We start from the raw sequence: 17891 nt of genomic DNA on the forward strand, positions 1-17891 counted from the left end.
CAAAGCTGTGCCAGAGGAGGGTTAGGTTGGATGTTAGGAAATATCCAGAGGATGGTTGGGCACTGACCAGGCTCCCCAGGGCAGTGGGCACGGCCCCAGGGCTGCCAGAGCTCCAGGAGCGTTTGGACAACGTGGAATTGCTGGGCTGTCTGTGCAGGGCCAGGAGCTGGACTGGATGGCCTGTTCTCCAGGCTGTGGCAGTGTCCTTCCTCTTGTCTGGACTGTTCAGAGGAGAGGCTGGTGTGCCCCTCACCTTCCCAAATCAGCCAGAGGACAGGGAGCCCTCCTTAGCATCCCTCTATGCTGGTTCCCTGAACCAGGAGGTCACTGCAGGTTGGAAGGCAGATCCTCACAGAGCCTCAGGGCACAGCACACCTGACCTGGAGCCGAGGCTCTGAACCCAGGCAGGTCTTTCCCCGAGCCTTGATCTCTTCCCAAAGCCTTTTCACTCTGCAGGCCCAGCCTGGGGCTGAGGAGCTGCCTGTGGAATCCCACTGGCTCAGCCGGGGTGGGAAGCGCGGGGACGTGAATAATTTGTGACGACACCTTTTTGCTTTCCCCTTCCTCTCTAGAAAACTCATTTCTATTCTTGTTGTTGTTGTTGTTATTTATTATCCCCTTTCTGCTCCAGTGCTGCTAAGAGTCAGGGAGAGGCTTGGCTGGAATTCAGCGTGGTGACAATGAGCCCGAGCCCTTCCCTTTTGTTCCCTGCAGCTCGCGGGAGTGCTGGATGGATACCTCACTGAGCTGCCTCTCTCCCTCATCTCTGGCGGCTCAGGAGGTTTGGGAAAGGTCAGCTCCGAGCTTTTTTTGGCTCCAGACAAGTGCTGCTGTCATTGTTTGCCAAATGCCTCGCTGTGGCCTGTCTCTGCAGCGCTGGGATGATTTAACCAGAGCTGTGCTCTCACCTCCCTGCACGGCCCCCGCTGCCCTTTCCAGTTTTGAAGCTCAGCCTTGAACAAGTGACAGGACAAAGGGTTTTAAAGTGAAAGAGGAGAGATTTAGCTTGGATATCAGGAAGGAATTCTTCTCTGTGCAGGTGGTGAGTCACTGGCACAGGTTGCCCAGGGAGGTTGTGGACTCCCCATCCTTGGAAGTGTCCAAGGCCAGGTTGGACGGGGTTTGGAGCAACCTGGGCTAGTGGAAGGTGTCCCTGCCCGTGGCAGGAGGTGGAATGAGATGGTCTTTAGGGTCCCTTACAACTCAAAGCATTCCATGACTCTGTGATTCCTGCTCTCCCAGGGCTGGAGCTGGTTGGCAGGGAGTGGGAAGGTGTCTGTCAAACACCGGGGCTGTAACAGCTCACTGGTACAACATTCAGCTGATGTGGAACAGGAGGTAAATAAATACCTTTTATATCGTCTCTTTTGCTCACTTATTGGCATATTATGTTCCTGAAGTGTTTATGAAATAAAAGTGTTTGTGAAATACAGTTCTGGGGGTAAGGATAGACTGAGACTTATAAAATAGCAGTTTTCTTTATGTGGCTTGACCCAATTAACTTGATGATACATTGTGGCCTTTCTGTCGTTTACCAGTGCTTTTATCACTTCAGATGAAGAGATTCTTTAAAATATGCAGGTGAAATAATTAGAGGGAGGATCACTTAAAAGGTGACAGGACCCAGTTTGGCTCCAAATCTAAAAGAACAATTTTAAAAGTGTCTTTGAAGAAGACATGGCAAAGCCATGAGCAGTGTTTTCATTTCTTCTGAAGTCCTGTCCAGGGCTGAAAGCTTTTTTTTTTTTTTTCCTGCCCAGTTCACAGGCTGGAAACTGTGGAGCACAGGGACCAAAGGCAGAAGTGCTGTTGGTGCAGAGAATTATAGAAACATGGAAACAATGAGGTTGGAAAAGCTCTCCAAGGTCTTTGAGTCCAGCATAGTGTTCACCACTCAGCCATGTCCCCAAGTGCCACATCCACACATTTTCTGGACACTTCCAGGGATGGTGATTCCACTTCCCTGGGCAGAGCGAGCCAGGTGGGAAGGAAATGCAGCCAAAACCAGCAGCAAGGGTCTTGGGATTGAGGTTTTTGGGGTGGTTTGTGCTGCCCTGAACTGGCTCCTGCCAAAAACTTCTCCAGCTTGGGTGGGACCAGACCTGGCAGCCCCTGCCTTGGATGTGTGAGGCTCCTTTCCCACACTCTGAGGCAAGAACAGAAGAGCTCAAGGAAGGAGTGAGTTGTCTTTGCCACCTGCTTTAAAACCCTGCATGTGCTTCCCACCTTGGTTTCCCATCTGGTGGCTTCAGGTGGGCACCTCTCCCCATCACCTTCGAGCAGGCACCTGGTTGAACTCCAGGCTGGCTCTGCATCCTGCTCATGTCTCTGCATCCCACACCTGGCTCTGCATCCCACATCTGCACACCCCAGCTCCCTCCTATCCCTCTGAGCTCCAGGGCAGCTCCACCTCAGCCTCCCCTGCGACTGATGGTGCATCACAGGTACATCCCTGCTCCACAGAGCTGTGCCTGGGGGTGGAGGCAACGGGATAAATCCTGCTTTTCCCCCTCGGACGCCTCCCCTGCACCCTCTCATCTCGCAGCTCATCTGCATTTAAAAAAAAAATCAAAATCAAAAGGGAGAAAGAGCAGCAGTGGGAAGTGCAGGAGAGACTATCCAGAGAGCTTCATAAAAATGATGAATTGCCTTTAGATATTGGGCAGAAGAGGAAGAGAGTTCCTTTTTTATTTCACGATATTAGCCTGTAGTGGCGCATTGTTGCCGCGCGTGTGAGCTCGGGAATCTCGAGGCAGCCGGAGCCAAACGCCCGGGAATTGAAGTGTAAATGAGCCGCTGCCGAGCATTTTATTTTGCCTTTTATGATTTCTCTTTCTCTCATTATGTAGGTCAATCTCCATTTCTAACGTGGGGCTGCGTGAGGGGGAGGGCACGGGGAGATGAGGGGTGCCCGGGGGTGGTGGGTGCTGTGCTGGTGATGCCAGGGCAGGTTTAGGTTGGGTATCAGGGAAAGGTTCTTCCCCCAGAGGGTGGTTGGGCACTGAACAGGCTCCCCAGGGTTTGGTCAGGGCACCAAGGCTGCCAGAGCTCCAGGAGTGTTTGGACAACGCTCTGAGGGACAGGGTGGGACTGTTGGGGTGTCTGTGCAGGGCCAGGGGTTGGACTCTGATCCTTGTGGCTCCCTCCCAGCTCAGGATATTCCATGATTCTATGGCATTTTCCTGCCCAGCAGGGCATGTTGTGAGCGTCAGGCTGTGCCCGGGGCACACCCAAGGGGCACAAAGCTCTGGCATCTCCTGCTCTCTCTGTCTCTCACCTGTGCCCCCTGGGTCTGGAGACATCTGCCCCCTCCCTCCCTCCCTCCCTCCCACTGAAGGATGACAGCTCCTGCCACATTAGCAATTCAGATGCTGAACTGGCCTGTGCTGGCTGCTCTGATTAGTGGATGTGATAAAGAGATTCCTGCATCTCCCTGGGAGTTGTGGTGTGGCTGCTTTGCATACACGGCAGTAAATCAAGCAGAGTGTGTGTGTGTGTGGGATGATCTGTCCCACCCTGAGACAGGTGAGGACGTTTCCTTCTGCGTTCCCTGCCTTCCCTTTCCCTTGCTGGTGAGCAGAAAACGCTCTCAGCTGTGTTGTGGAGGACTCAGCTTGATCAGAGGGATCCTGGGCAGAGCTTCCTGGAGTGCTGGGGGTGCTCCTCTGTGCAGTGGGATCAGAGGTACCTCCCTGCTGCCCTTGACCTCCCTGCTGGGCTGCAGGGCTGGGGACAGACCTTTCTGTCTCCAGTTCATGCTGACAATAAGCAGAAGGGGCACAGAGAGGACAAAACCACGGGTGTGTTAGTTCCCTTTGGACTGTTCCCAGCCTTTTCCCTCCCTACCCTCGTGTGGGATGAAGGTGCCTGGCACATCCTCTGCCTCACAAAGGGCAGCAGGGCTCAGTCTCCAGTCCCTGCTGCCCTTCCCCGTGGCCTCTGTGCTGTGTGGATCAGGTGCTGAGCTTGCCTGTGTCTTTGCTGGGCACAGGCAGGAGTTGGGAGCCCAGGGTACAGCAGCCCTGGTGGGGCACACCCTTGTTCTGGTGGCTTTGGGGTGGGTGGCTCTGGAACTGTGGTTGGGTGCCCCCACACCCCAAATGTGTCACCCGTGGTCTCCCTGGAGAAGAACCCAGCTTAACCCCCTGGCCCCTGGCAGGCAGCAAGAGGCAATGTGCCAAGGTGGTGAAATCCATGCCCTAAGCCAGGAAAGGACCTTGCTGTGCCTGGAGCATCCTCCTGGAAGTCTGGGTACCCTTGAGGGCTGTAGCACTCCCTGTCCTGAGCCTGGGTGGTGTGGGCTGCTCTGCCAGGGAAAGGAGGGGGCTGGCACGGGTGGGTACATCCCTCTGGACCCCTCCTGAGGGCAGAGGGGCCGTGGCTCACCCTCCTCTCCGTGTCTGTGCCCGCAGTGTGCCGGGGGATGCTGTGTGGGTTCGGGGCCGTGTGTGAGAGGAGCTCCAGCGACCCCTCCCAGGCCTCCTGTGTCTGCAAGAAAACAGCCTGTCCTGTCGTGGTGGCCCCTGTCTGTGGCTCTGATTACTCCACCTACAGCAACGAGTGTGAGCTGGAGAAGGCTCAGTGCAACCAGCAGAGGAGGATCAAGGTCATCAGCAAGGGACCGTGTGGTGAGTGAGGACAGGAGCTCCTCGTGGAGGGTCCAGGGAGACTTGTCCTGAGCTCACTTACATCATCACTGGTGGGGTCCTGGGTGATGGGGACGTGTCTGATGGGAAGGGACACAGAGGGGATCACCAGCTGATCAGCAGAGTGTGATAAGAAGGCAAAGTGATGGCCAAAGGCTGCTCAGGGGGTGCATGGCAGCCCCATAGGAACAGCCCACTCTTGGGCATCCCTGATGTCCTGGAGGATGGGAGGGGACACTGAGGGAATCACCAGCTCTGCCCTGGTGATCAGCAGAGTGCAGTAAGAAGGTGAAATGATGGCCAGAGGCTGTTCAGGGAAGGGGAGGGGGTGACATCTCTACCTGCTGCCCCACCCCACCTCCCCAGGGTGGGTCACATCTGCCACAGCTGGAAGTGGGAGCTGGCTCATGCAGGGGCTGGGTGGGCTGATAAAAGCCCTTCCCCAGCCTGGCCTTCACCAGCTGTGAGCAAGGAGCTGTGTAAATGAGACCCCCCGGTCTCCTCATCTCTTGAGTAAATTAACTTGACCTTTCCCTCACTCGGCGTGCTGGCTCTGCAATAAATCCACACCCGGCCCTCCTGCTGGGGCTCTTGGCACAGGGGAGAGAGCACTGAGAGATTTATTTAAAATCATAATCATAAAGTGACAAATAAAGGGGGAAAAAAAGGCAAAAAAAATAAAATAATAATAAAAAAAAAGCTGGCAAATTTTGGCCCTTCCTCATCTGTGAGGAAATTGCTCCTCGAGCTCTTTCTCTAATTAAGGTTTGCAGGAGGTGCCTTGAGGACCCTCAAGGCTGGAGCAAGAGGCTCTCAGAGAGCCTGTGCAGGGAAGGGAGCCTGCAGTAGTGAGGCTCAGAGGTTTAGAGAGGAGAGGAGAAGGGCCAGGTGAGGAGGGAGCTCCCTTTTGTGGGGCTGGGGCTGATCCTGCAGCCTCACCATCCCGCCTGTCTCCGTGGGCAAGCGCCACCACTCATCGGGGGGGACGAGCTCTGCTCAGGAGCAGCTGGACTGAAGCTGCTGGGAGGCCATCTATTGGTGCTGTGCATGTTTTTGGGCAGTTGGAGGGGTAGGGCTGCCTGGCTGATACCGGGATACCTCGGGGTTATTTGTCCCGCGGGAGGAAGGAGCGCGGAGCGGGAGCGCCCTCGCCGCGCTCACGCCTGTGCCGTGCCCCCCCTGCTCTCTCCCCCAGGCTCCAAGGACCCCTGTGCAGAGGTGACCTGCAGTTTTGGCAGCACCTGTGTCCGCTCCACCGATGGCCAGTCGGCCAAGTGTGTGTGTCCGTCCTCCTGCAGCGGCGTTCCCGAGAATCCCGTGTGCGGCAGCGACGGCCGCGACTACCGCAGCGAGTGCGACCTCAACAAGCACGCCTGTGACAAGCAGGAGAACGTCTTCAAGAAGTTCGATGGCCTCTGTGGTGAGCCCTCTGCCCCTCCCTGGGGCCTTTGAATAGCTGGGGGGTGAAGGGTTTTAAAAATGTTTCCACCTGGGTTAGGGATGTTGAGGGTAAAGCAGTGGGAAAGGGGACGGGTTGGGGAGGAAAACGTGGCTGCGCTCCCGGTGCTGTCAGCTCAGAAAGGTCAGTCTGGGCAGAAAAAGGTCAGTTTGGACAGCAAAAAATGTTGGTTTGGGCAGAAACGGGTGGGTTTAGGGAGAAAAAGATCAGTCTGTGTGTGACAGCTTCAGAAACTCGGAGCAAGCCAGTGCGTCCCCCGCAGCAATTGTTTGTGCTCGGGACCCACTGACCTAGAGAGCAATTCCAACATCTGTGCCACCTCCTTTCCCTCCTGCTGCTCCCCTGACCGCAGTCCCCCGGCTGTGCTTTTGGCAGGGAGCCTGCTGCTCACCAGCATCCCAGGCAGCTCCTGCTAATTAAAGCATCCTGCCAGGCACAGATCCCGGAGCACAAACAGTCCCGAGCTCCGAGGGTGGATTCCTCTCTGGCTCGTGGTGGCTGTGGGCACTGGGTAATTAAAAGCAGCTGTATTCATTAGGAAAACCAAGAGATCAGCCAAGGCACGTGCCAGACCAGTGTTTGACCCCAGGGAGAGGAGCGTGGGAGTGTGTTGGGGCAGGCTGGAAACCTGGAAGAGCTGGAATTGTGCTTTCACTGCTCCAAGTGGGGCAAGAGGGGTGCAAGCGGGAGGTGTGAAGGAGGTGATGTCACGCTGGGTGCTCCAGGTTTCTGGGGCAGAGAATGAGCTTTGGGCCTCTTTTGAGCACCTTGTGATCTCAGCTGGGCACCAGCAGAAGCTCAGGCAGTCTGGGCTGAGCAGCTGGGCAGTAGAACCTGAAAATCTGGGGAAAAAAGGGGTTATTTGGACTCTGTTGGGTGTTGCTGTAAGGCTTGAGGATGTGCTGGAGGTAGGGCAGAGCAGGGACAGGCAAACCACTTAATTTCCACACTGAAATGGGCAAAGCAAAAGAATTCAGCTGTGACCCTGTCCTTGGCCAGCCATGGGGACGTGGGGATGGCCAAAAGGGACATCCCTCTTTGTTTTACTGTTGCCTCCCCTTGTCAGCCTGGATTTCAGACTAGTGGGATTAAAGGCTGGGGACATCCCGTGGTGCTTCTGCAGCTGCAGACAATGAATCAGCACTCTCCAGGTGCCTGCTTGGCAAGGAGGGGATAAATCCCAGGGCTCCAACAGGGATTAGTGGGTAGGAGGCACCTGTTTTTGCCCCTGTCTTTGGTGTGGCTGAAGTGAGCTCAGCTCATCAGACAAGGGGATCCAGATAAGCTTAGATTAGAGCCTAAATTTAGATTAGAGCCTAAACTTAGATTAGAGCTGTGGGGCTTGGCAGCCTGTGGCCCTGGCTGCTTTCAGGACTCTTCCAGCACTTTGGGGAGACAGGGAGGGAGGGAGTGTGGAAGGAGTGGGATGGGAGTACCAAACACCCCGCAGTGCCCACCTTTGGACTCTGGAGATTCTCCTAGCTCAGGAGAGAAACAGAGGGGAGTGAAGGCAGCTCAGGCTGGGCAAAAAGGCAGGGCTCATCCCATCAGTGCTCCCTTTGGAAAGGGCACGTGGGCAGCCCAGTAAAACCCGAGTCCTGTGGGTGCAGAGCCCAGTGTCAGGGACCAGCCGAGCGCACACCGAGTGCCGGGGGGAAGGCACAGGAGCCACTGGGGCTGCCCAGAGAAGGAACCCAGCCCGGGAAACACCTCCCCGGGCAGGGAACGGCGGGGCCTGACTCCCTGCTCCGCACACAGACCCCTGCAAAGGCGTCCTCAACGACATGAACCGCGTGTGCCGGGTGAACCCCCGCACCCGGCGGGCGGAGCTGCTGCCGCGCCCCGAGGGCTGCCCGCCCCGGAGGGAGCCCGTGTGCGGGGACGACGGCGTCACCTACGACAACGAGTGCGTGATGGGGCGCTCGGGGGCCATCCGGGGCCTGGAGATCCAGAAGGTGCGTTCAGGGCAGTGCCAGCAGCAGGGTAAGTACCTCTCCGTGGCCCTCCCTGTGCTCCCGACCTTCCTCCGGCGCGACCGCCGCGTCCCGCTTGCCCCGCCATCCCCTATCCCCTCTGTATCCCTGGGGGTGCAGATGTGAGCCGTGCTGTGCCGTGCTCTCCCCCCAACCCCCAGACAAGTGCAGGGACGAGTGCAAGTTCAACGGGGTGTGCCTGAACCGCCGCGGCTCCACGCGCTGCTCCTGCGACCGCATCGCCTGCGACGGCGCCTTCCGGCCCGTCTGCGCCCGCGACAGCCGCACCTACGGCAACGACTGCGAGCGCCAGAAGGCAGAGTGCCACCAGAAGGCTGCCATCCCCGTCAAGCACAGCGGACCCTGTGGTAAGCACGGCACTGGCTGCCCTTGGGAATGCTGGTACCCCCGCCCGCCGGGGCGCCGGCGCCCTCCCGGCGTCGTCCCCTCCTTGCCGGCGGCTTCGTGCCCGTCCTTCCGTGCGGGGAAGAGCTGCAGGTAAGTGTGGGTGGTGCCCACCGAGCAAGCCACAGGGTCTCCTCGGTCTCGTGTCCCAACAGGCCCTCAGTATCCCTGTTCTTTCTCCTTCCAGCAGTCCTTGTGGTGTTGTGTGCATGTGTTCCCCCGTGGTCTCGTCTCTGTCTGACGTGCTCAGTAACACGGGGGAGAATCTTTTTGTTGTGACGTCCAGCTGGTTTCTCTCATCCACCACCACGCAGCTCCCTGCAGCCCATGCCATTCATTCCTCCTCCCAGGGTAGTGCCAGTCTCCAAGCTCCTTTCATGCTCTCCCCCTTCCATGCCTGCCTGCTTCTCTCAGCTCCAGGTGCTCTCCATAAGAAACTCCTCCCAGTGTGCCTGCTCTCTGGAGATCTCACCATGTCTTTGTCTTGTCTCTAGGAGAAGCTTTTGACCTTTCCAATGGATCTTTTTCAGGAGGATGTGATAGGATGGGGCTTTGGGTCCCCAGGATGTTGGGAATGTCCAATTTTAAATTTATCACACGGAAAATGAAAGGTGTTGAAAAGCAATCACTGGATTGATTTGTATGAGTTTGGAAGGACTGTTCTTTTCAGCTCCATTTGGTTTTTACTAGCTCTGGAACCGTGTCCTGATATTTTAAGCTGATGTTTTTATAAGGTATCAGCTGCATTAAACCTCCTGAAGTACTTGGGAATTAGGCCCCATGTTGTGGATCTGTTTTGTTGGCTTTGTGCTCCTGCTGTAGGTTTTTAATGCTGCCAGACCCAGCTGCCTGAAAACCGTTTGTCAGGCTCCCAAAATCACACTCAATACAATCACAGCTGTTGTTTTGGATTGTCTGTTTGCCTGTGTTTCTGGTGGGTGAATATTTAGGAGTCAGTTCCCCAAGTTTTCCCTACAGGGAAGGCTGGGATCCTGCAGCAGCAGGGCCAGGGGGTGGTTATTTGCAGCCCTGCTGCCCTGGGCTCTCCACAAACCCTTCCCTGTGCCTCCTTTAGAGGCTGAGGCTTCCCAAATTTCTAGGATGAGCAGGGAACTGGTGCTGCTTGTGACTCTGCTGTCAGCCATGCATCATTCCCACCGTGTTCCATGGAGGGAGGCCAGCAGACAGCAGGACGTGGTCCTGATGCACCTGCCATTCCTCTCCCCATCTCACTTTATTTTAGCTTCCCACCAACTTCTCTTCCTCCAGGTGAGGACAGCAGATGTGCCCATCTGCTTTCAGGAACCACGTCCTTGTGGGATGGCAGCAAAAAAAAGGTCATAATCTGGGGGAATCAATCAAAGCTGGGGCTCTGTCTGCCAAAGCCTGGGATTCCAAAGTCCGTGTGACAGCTCCAGGCAGTCCTGTAACCAGCCCCCATGAGGTGTGGGCAGCTTTTTCACTCCCCATCAGCTTAGGAAAGCATCCTCTGTGAGCTCAGTGCTGCTGAGTTCATCCATGCCTTGGTGCTGGGAGAATGCAGGAGGAGCTGGGAAAGGGAGGGAATGAAGGAGCCTGTTAGAATGGGCAGTGTTTTGATCTCCCACACATACCTGTCTAATAGACTCTGGGCTCTCTGCTGTCTTTTCCAGCAGCCAAGCAAAGGAGGCAAAGCCAAACAAAACAGTCCAAAAAAGCCTTGTTTTTAATCCTTCTCTATTCTGGCACCGTGATGGTGCAGGTGAGAAAGGAGGGATGGGATGAGGCCGACATGGACAGGAGGTGGAGGGAAGGAAGGTGTCTGTAGTTGCATCTTTTTTTTTCCCCTCCCTCCCTCTCTTTGCTCTCCCCCTCCCCTCTTTCTCCCTCCTCCTTTCTCTCTCTTTCCTTTCTCGTCTGTGTCTTGTGTTTTACAGTGTTGCCTGTGTGGAGGAAGGAGTTGTGTCCTCGCATCACCCTCTGCTCCCTACCCGGACATCTCTGCTGGGAGGTCGGCTCTCCCCCCTTCTCCGTGGCCAGTGACAGTCCTGGCCTCTTCTCACTGCTCCCCACCTCTCTAGTTTTGCTTGAGAGCCCCCGGGATGGAGAGGTTGCCCTGCTTTTGCTCCCATCCCTGGCCCCAAACTCTCGCTGCTGGAATGGGAATGCCTGGCAGTGCTCTGGGGTCTTGTCCGGTGCTTGACCCTTCGAGGCAAATGAGAGTGGGAGCAGAGGTGGGTGCTGTGAGCCCCCCACTCCTTAGCAAGCCCCTCTTGGGCTGCTGCATCACTCTGGACTGCTCCTGGTTGATCTTACCTCTCCTTTTGCCCCCAACTAACCCCCCTTTCTTCCCCACCTCCTCCTTCCCAGAGTTTCTGCCTGCCTGGGACTGCGGTGCTTGTCCCTTTGCTCTCCATCGTGTGTGTCCTGCTTGTCTGTGCCAACCCCCTGGGCAGGGGCTCTGCAGGGATCACAGCTTCCCTCTCTGGTGTCCAGCAAAGTACCACGTGCCTTTTGGCAGCACTGAGGAGCTCTCTGTGCTCAGAAGTGGTTCTTCCCTAGGAACATTTCCCTGTGGAGCTGGTGCCGGAGCCCGCTGGGTGTCACAGGCAGGGGTTGATGGGGTGTGATGGGTTCCAAGGCAGCTTCAGAGCCTCTTCTCCACAGGCATCCTCAGCTGGGGCTGGCAGGAGAGCTCAGTGTGCCCAGGGGCTTGGTTAGGTGTCTGCACAGAAGCATGGAATGGTTTGGGTTGGAGGGATCTTGAATATCCTCCAGTCCCACTCCCTGCCAGGGGCAGGGACACCTTCCACTAGACCAGGTTGCTCCAAGCCCCATCCAGCCTGGTCTTCAACACTTCCAAGCTGGGCAGCAGGTGAGAGACCGTACCCTGGAGTCTCCCAGGGTGCAGAAAGAGCGTTTTGCTTTCTCTGTGCCTGGGTTTCTCTGTCTGCGAGATGGAGAAGGGCCAGGAATCAAAGCAGGTCTTGATTCTAGCACAGCTCAGTAGGTCCTGGTTGCATCCACCCACAGTGGTGCCAAAACTCCCAGTGACGTCTGGAGGTGCCCAGGGCTGCGTGTGAGATTTCACAGCCTGGGATTTGGGCTGTGAAGGAACTTCATGTGCTGCATCTCTGCCTGTTTCCCTGCTTAAGAAGGGCAGGGAGTGTCAGGGCCCCGTTCTCCATCAGGGCTGGCACCTCCCCGTGCTCCCACTCGCTGCTCCTTTGCTCCCCAAGGCAGGAGCGTGAGTCTGGATTTCAGGTGAGGGAATGCATTTGCTTCATGCCTCTCACCTAATTGTGTCCATCAGAGGCACTTTCTCCATGCAAACTTTTGTCTCTGTGCTTGGGGGACACAATCATGGGATGGATGTTTCCAAAAGGGAAGCAGAGGCTGATGTGAGCAGCACCACAGGGCTGAGCTCTGCTGCTCCCCATCCCTGGGGGCTGCTCACACACTCCTCAGCTGCAGGGAAGTTGGGCACACAGCTGAAAAGGCTGGCTTGGAGCAGTTGCTTTGTGCCTGAACTGTCCCACTCTCCCCTGTTCCTTTGCAGACCCTCAGCTCTAAGTTTTGACTCGGTAGGTGCTTCCCAAAGAGCAGGGTCCCTGATCTGGGCGTGCCTATGCCCATGCTGGGCCATTCCTCCCTGGCTGCCAGCATGCAGCCAGGCTCCTGAGGGCTCAAACCTTGCTCTTGCTCTGTGGTCCTGGCAGGGGAGGTGCCCAGTGCCACTCCAGAGGCTCTGGAGGGCCCTTTCCCACCACACTCCCCTCTGTGCCTGCCTCGCTGCCGGGTGTTGGTGGGGCTGTGCTGTGTCTGCCTGTTGCCTCCATCTCCTCTTGGCTGCATTGTGTGTTCCCCACCTGTGTTTTGTCCTGTGTCCTTGTCAGTGTTGAGCACGGATCAAATCTGTGTCCTTTCCTTGCCCCAGGTCCTCGGGGCTTTTGTCTGGAGGCACGAGAAGGGTCACTGGGCAGGGCTGGGTCTGTCCCCCCTGCCTTTGAGCTGCCTGGCTTGGCTCCTGGATGGTGGGGGCAATTCTTGGAGGGATATTCCTGCCTGGGAGGGACCCCAGGGCTTTCCCTGCTAGCATTTCCAGAGCTGTGCCAGGGATCTGGACGCGGCCTTTGCTCTTTGCTCTCAGTGCTGGCTGCTCACCTTGTCACCCCTGAGCATCCCCACGGGGAAGGTGCCACCTGCTTGGCCATGGCTGAGCAGAGGGAATGCTGCTTCCCAGCCTGTAGCCCGTGCCAGGGGGCTTTGCCCATCCCCAGGGAGTCCCAGGGCTCTACTGGAGCCACCTGCCCAAGGACTGGGCTGAAATGAGGACATTCCTCATCCTGCCCCACGGCAGCTCCCTGGGCTGAGGAAGGACAAGGAGGGGATGGGAGAGGAGAGACATGGGTGGTGTGGTGGAGCCAAATGCAGGTGTCCTCTCCAGCCAGGTCTTCCTGGGCTTAGGATGAGCTGTTCAGGGGACAGGCACCCTGAGGACGTGGATCTCAGTGGAGGGAGCTATCCCTGTGTGAGCTTTTTGGCTACTGAAGGTTCTGTGAGTGCTGCTGATCTCACTTCCTAGGGGCAGAACGTCCCTGGGACGGGGATGGGGTGGAGGAGATGAAGCAGGAGTCCCGCTCGTGGCGTGCAGGGAGAAGATCTTGTGCCCGCTTCCCATCCCTAACCTCTGCCAAGCATGGGGATGACGCTGAGCCGGGCATGTCGGGGTGGCATGGAGGGGGCAGGGGCTGGGCTGGGGCCAAGGCCAGGAGCTCTGTGGCTTTTAGGGGAGAGGCAGGTCGGGGGGTGCTGTGGCTGGGGCTGCTGGCATGCCTGGCTGTGCTCAGTGCCCGGGGGGGAGCTGGGTGGGGAAGGAGCTCAGCTGGCTGAGCCCGCCGCCCTTTCTGTGTCCCCTCTGCAGACCTGGGCACGCCCAGCCCCTGCCTGAGCGTGGAGTGCACCTTTGGGGCCACGTGCGTGGTGAAGAACCAGGAGGCCGTGTGTGAGTGCCAGCAGGTGTGCCAGGGCCGCTACGACCCCGTGTGTGGCACCGACAACCGCACCTACGGCAACCCCTGCGAGCTGGACTCCATGGCCTGCGTCCTCAAGAGGGACATCAGGGTGAAGCACAAGGGGCCCTGTGGTAAGAAACCAGCTCAGGGGGCTCCCTTCTCCTTCTCCTCCTCTCCCTCTTCCCCCTTCTTCCTCTCTTTCCTTACGGGGGGTAGGCAGTGAGTTAAGCACAGATGTGCCCACGGGGAGAGAGGGGTTTGGGGCTGTGTGTCTCCAGGTTCAGTAGGAAGGTGGTGGGAGAGAATCTGGTGTCCATCCTGAATGCTGCCTTCCTCACCAAGGAAAGCTTGGGGGGAGGCAGGTGTGGGTTGTCCCCTCACCCAGCAGGCCTTACCCAGGGTGCCCTGGGGAGAAGGTGCCTGGGTCGGAGGCACAGGATGAAGTAAGGAGGGTTCATCCTCTTCCCTAATAAGAACCCACCCTGTATATACAACTCAGACCCTTACACAGCACAGAATCATGGAATATCCCCATTGGGAAGGGAGCCACAGGGATCAGAGTCCAAGCCCTGGACCTGCACAGGACACCCCAACAATCCCACCCTGTCCCTGAGAGCGTTGTCCAAACACTTCTGGAGCTCTGGCAGCCTTGGGGCTGTGCCCACTGCCCTGGGGAGCCTGTTCCAGGCACTTCCATCTGCAGGCTCACTCCCTGTGCCAGCTTTGCCAGTCAGAGAGTGTTTGCAGACAGGCACAGCCTGTGCTGACTCTGTTCTCCTGGGACAGAATCTGTTCAGGTAGAGCTGGGCTAGTTACAGTTTTATCAAAATGCAGTTTTCTGTCCCAAACCTTCAGGCTGGCTCTCAGGAGCTGGCTGCCCTGAGCATCCTCTCCCCTGACCTGCAGAGCCCGTGTGTGGCTGCAGGATTTGTGCCATAGATAGAAACCTCCTGGCCAACAGCACGAACCGAGCAGGGGGTTGGTGCATCTTCCCTCCCCCATGCCAAGGCAGCAGCTGCCGTGTGAAAGAAAGAGAAGGGAAAACCACCTTGGAGCCAAATTCCTCCTGAAATGACCGGCAGGGAGGGGAAAAAAGAGGGGTGTTTGTCTGAAGGAGAAAATGAAGCCGTGAATTAGTAAATACCCAGGAGTCAGGAGAGGTGCTGGCTGGAGTCTGGGCTCTCCTGCAAGGAGTGAAAGCTGCTTGGAGAGGGAGTTGTCAGGATGATAAACATCTTCTCTGCCCCCAGCCTGCCCTCGTGTGCCCTGTGTGTCTGCAGCAGGCTGGGGGTCCCTCCGGGGAGGTGGCACTGTGACATTTGATGTTACACCTGCATCCAGCGCTGCTGGTGCCCTGATAAACGAGGGGACTGTGGTATCCCTCTTCCCAGGCAACCTCCTCTTCCCATCCTGCTGCTGTGCCGTGTGGGAATGCTGCTGGCTCTCTCCCCCCGGGCTGCCGGGGAGGCTCCGCTGCTCCTCCCGGGGCTGGGGCTGATTTATTGCTCCCCATAATTACTGTCAGCCCCACACTCTCCCACCTCCTCTCTAGCTCTGCCAGCACACAGCCACGGTGACATTTCAGCGCGTTACTCCTGGCCCTGATGGCTTTTACAAGTAGTTATTGCCTTTCTGCCTCCCAGCCTTTCCCTCCTCCCACATCCCTGCCCTCACTCCCTCCCTTCCACTCTGCCCTGGGGCTGCTGGTCCAGGAGAGCTGTGGTGTCTGCAGAGGCTCCAGGTGGGAGCAGGGAGGTTTCATTTCTGCATTGGGTGGGTTTAGATCTGCGTTAGTAGGTTTAGATGGGAGATGGGGAAGGAATTCATCCCTGTGAGGGTGGGGAGGGCCTGGCAAGGGTTGCTCAGAGAAGCTGTGGCTGCCCCATCCCTGGGAGTGTCCAAGGCTGGGTTGCACAGGACCTTACAGCCCATCTCATGGGGGAAGGAAACACCTTCCGCTAGACCAGGGTGCTCCAAGATCCATCCCTGGAAGTGTCCAACGCCAGGTTGGAGCAACCTGGTCGGTGGAAGGTGTCCCCGCCCACGTCAGGGGGTGGAACGAGACGGGCTTTCAGGTCCCTTCCAGCCCGGGCAGTCTCTGCTCTGTGCTCGGCGCTGCTTTAACCTCCCGGCTTTGTCCTTTGCTCCGCGCAGAGCGCTGCGGGAAGTGCCAGTTCGGGGCCATCTGCGAGGCGGAGACGGGGCGCTGCGTGTGCCCCACCGAGTGCGTGCCCTCTGCCCAGCCCGTGTGCGGCTCCGACGGCCGCACCTACGGCAGCGAGTGCGAGCTGCACGTCCGAGCCTGCACCCAGCAGACCAACATCCTGGTGGCCGCCCAGGGAGACTGCAGTGAGTCTGCCAAGGTCCCCTCCATCCCTCCGCTCGCCCCCCCCCCGGCCCTGCCCACCCGGGGCTCGGCGGGTCACCCACTCGCCTGGGCTTCTCGCCTCGTCCCGCGGGGTCTTGCCATGTGGCTTAGGAGGAATTTTATCCCCAGCTGGTTTGGTTGTTTCCCCATCGTAGGTGGTGTCTTCCTCCCCCCCACACGTTACTTGGTAGAGAAATTGGATTAGTGTCCACCGGGCTGAGCAAAGAAATCGGGCTAAAAACGTGTTAATGGCCACCATCAGAACTGAAAGCACTGAGGGTCTGTTTGATCACACACGGCTTTCCCTCCGCCTCCATCCCCTGGGGTTAATTCCTCTTTGTTCCCGTGTTTCCTCCCCACTCCCCAGCCCAGGGAAATGTCTGTGCTAATTTCTTAATGAATTAAAAGCCCTGGCCGGGTTCTTCATTAAGGCAAAAGCTGTTTGGGTAAAAGCAATGATTCGAGCCTCATAAAACCTGTCCAGCTGGGTCTGATGTTCCAGGGATTGAGCTGGTGCGTGGAGATCCTCCCTGAATTCGGGAGAGAATGCCTGAGTGTGACAGATGACCCTCAGTGCTCCAGGGGCTCAAGTCAGAACACACCACGAGAGTAAATGGGATTTCTTAGTGGTGTAAGGAAGAATTGTTGCACACTACACCCCTGGGTGCTGATGGGGGGTCAGGAATGCTCAGGGTGGGCACACAGTGCCCGTGGGTGCTGATGGGGGGGTCAGGAATGCTCAGGGTGGGCACACAGTGCCCGTGGGTGCTGATGGGGGGGGTCAGGAATGCTCAGGGTGGGCACACAGTGCCCGTGGGTGCTGATGGGGGGGGTCAGGAATGCTCAGGGTGGGCACACAGTGCCTGTGGGTGCTGATGGGGGGGTCAGGAATGCTCAGGGTGGGCACACAGTGCCCATGGGTGCTGATGGGGGGGTCAGGTATGCTCAGGGTGGGCACACAGTGCCCGTGGGTGCTGATGGGGGGGTCAGGAATGCTCAGGGTGGGCACCTGGCCATCGCAGAGCCTTTGCACCGATCAAATCAAACAATAACATCAGTGATCCCCAGCTGTGTGACACTGCTCAGCCGGCCACTGGAGCCCCCGTGACGCCCGCCTGTGTTCCCCCCTGTGTCCCCAGAGTCGTGTGGCAGCACGGTGTGCTCCTTTGGCAGCCGCTGTGTGGGTGGGCAGTGCGTGTGCCCGCGCTGCGAGCGCCAGCCCCCGGCCCCGGTGTGCGGCACCGACGGGCTCACCTACGACAACCAGTGCGAGCTGCAGGTGGCCTCCTGCCAGCAGAAGAAGAGCATCGAGGTGGCCAGGACGGGGCCCTGTGAGGATGGTAGGTGTGAGGGTGTGTGGGGGTGCATGAACGGGGGAGAGAGGGAGGGGGGACGGAGGGTTCCGCTGCCACGGGAGCCCCGCTGTGTGGAGCTCGGGCACAGTGCCCTGTGAGACCCCCAGAATGCCCAGCACAGTGTGCCAGCAGTGCCTCCTGCCCACTCAGCACCCCGCTTGCCACCCCCCTTTCCCCTGTACCCAGCAATGTGGAGGTGATGCCGCCCAGATGGATGGGCAAGGAGTTATTGCTGCTTTAATGTCACGCTTTGGAGGGTCTCATCCAGGCAAACAGAGCCATTCCTGGGGCTGGGAGCGCAGCTGCTGCTTTGCTTCCCTCTGTTCTGGGGCTGCTTGAGGGCCTGGCCTGTGACCTGGTCCAGTGGGTGACATCCCATGGCAAACTGGCTTAGAACAAGATGATCCTTAAGGTCCGTTCCAACCCAACCCATTCCATGGTGCTGTTACCTGAGTGCCAGGGAAGGTTGTGGGCTTGGCTGTACCTTGCTTGGCCAGGCTAAAAGCTAAGAACCCGCTGAGTTTTCCCAGTTTGGGGAAGGCTGTGGGTTATTGCTGGCTGAATTCATGTAAGGGAGGCACCTAAACCTCCCCGCTCTGGTGAGCTGAGATTCCCTGGCTCGTTGCACGTGTAGTCGAGCTGGAAAGGACTTCAGTGCATGGCAGAGCTTAAGGAGAGAGGAAGACATAAC

At 57.7% G+C, this 17891-nt stretch overlaps 1 protein-coding gene across 5 annotated transcripts in view; it reads left to right on the forward strand.

Moving 5' to 3' along the window:
* AGRN (agrin) overlaps nt 1-17891 on the forward strand; it is a 113566-nt gene that overhangs the window by 66176 nt on the left and 29499 nt on the right. For all 5 annotated transcript variants that reach the window (XM_051786408.1, XM_051786409.1, XM_051786410.1 and 2 more), the window contains 7 exons: nt 4413-4628; nt 5842-6066; nt 7864-8088; nt 8240-8446; nt 13387-13608; nt 15632-15826; nt 16985-17185. In XM_051786408.1, the coding sequence (XP_051642368.1) occupies nt 4413-4628; nt 5842-6066; nt 7864-8088; nt 8240-8446; nt 13387-13608; nt 15632-15826; nt 16985-17185 (1491 nt within the window). The remainder of the gene's footprint in view (nt 1-4412; nt 4629-5841; nt 6067-7863; nt 8089-8239; nt 8447-13386; nt 13609-15631; nt 15827-16984; nt 17186-17891) is intronic.

This window comes from Manacus candei, unplaced genomic scaffold, assembly GCF_025592945.1.
Source record: "Manacus candei isolate 608988 ecotype Guabito, Panama unplaced genomic scaffold, ASM2559294v1 h1tg000022l, whole genome shotgun sequence".
Lineage (NCBI taxonomy): Eukaryota > Metazoa > Chordata > Aves > Passeriformes > Pipridae > Manacus > Manacus candei.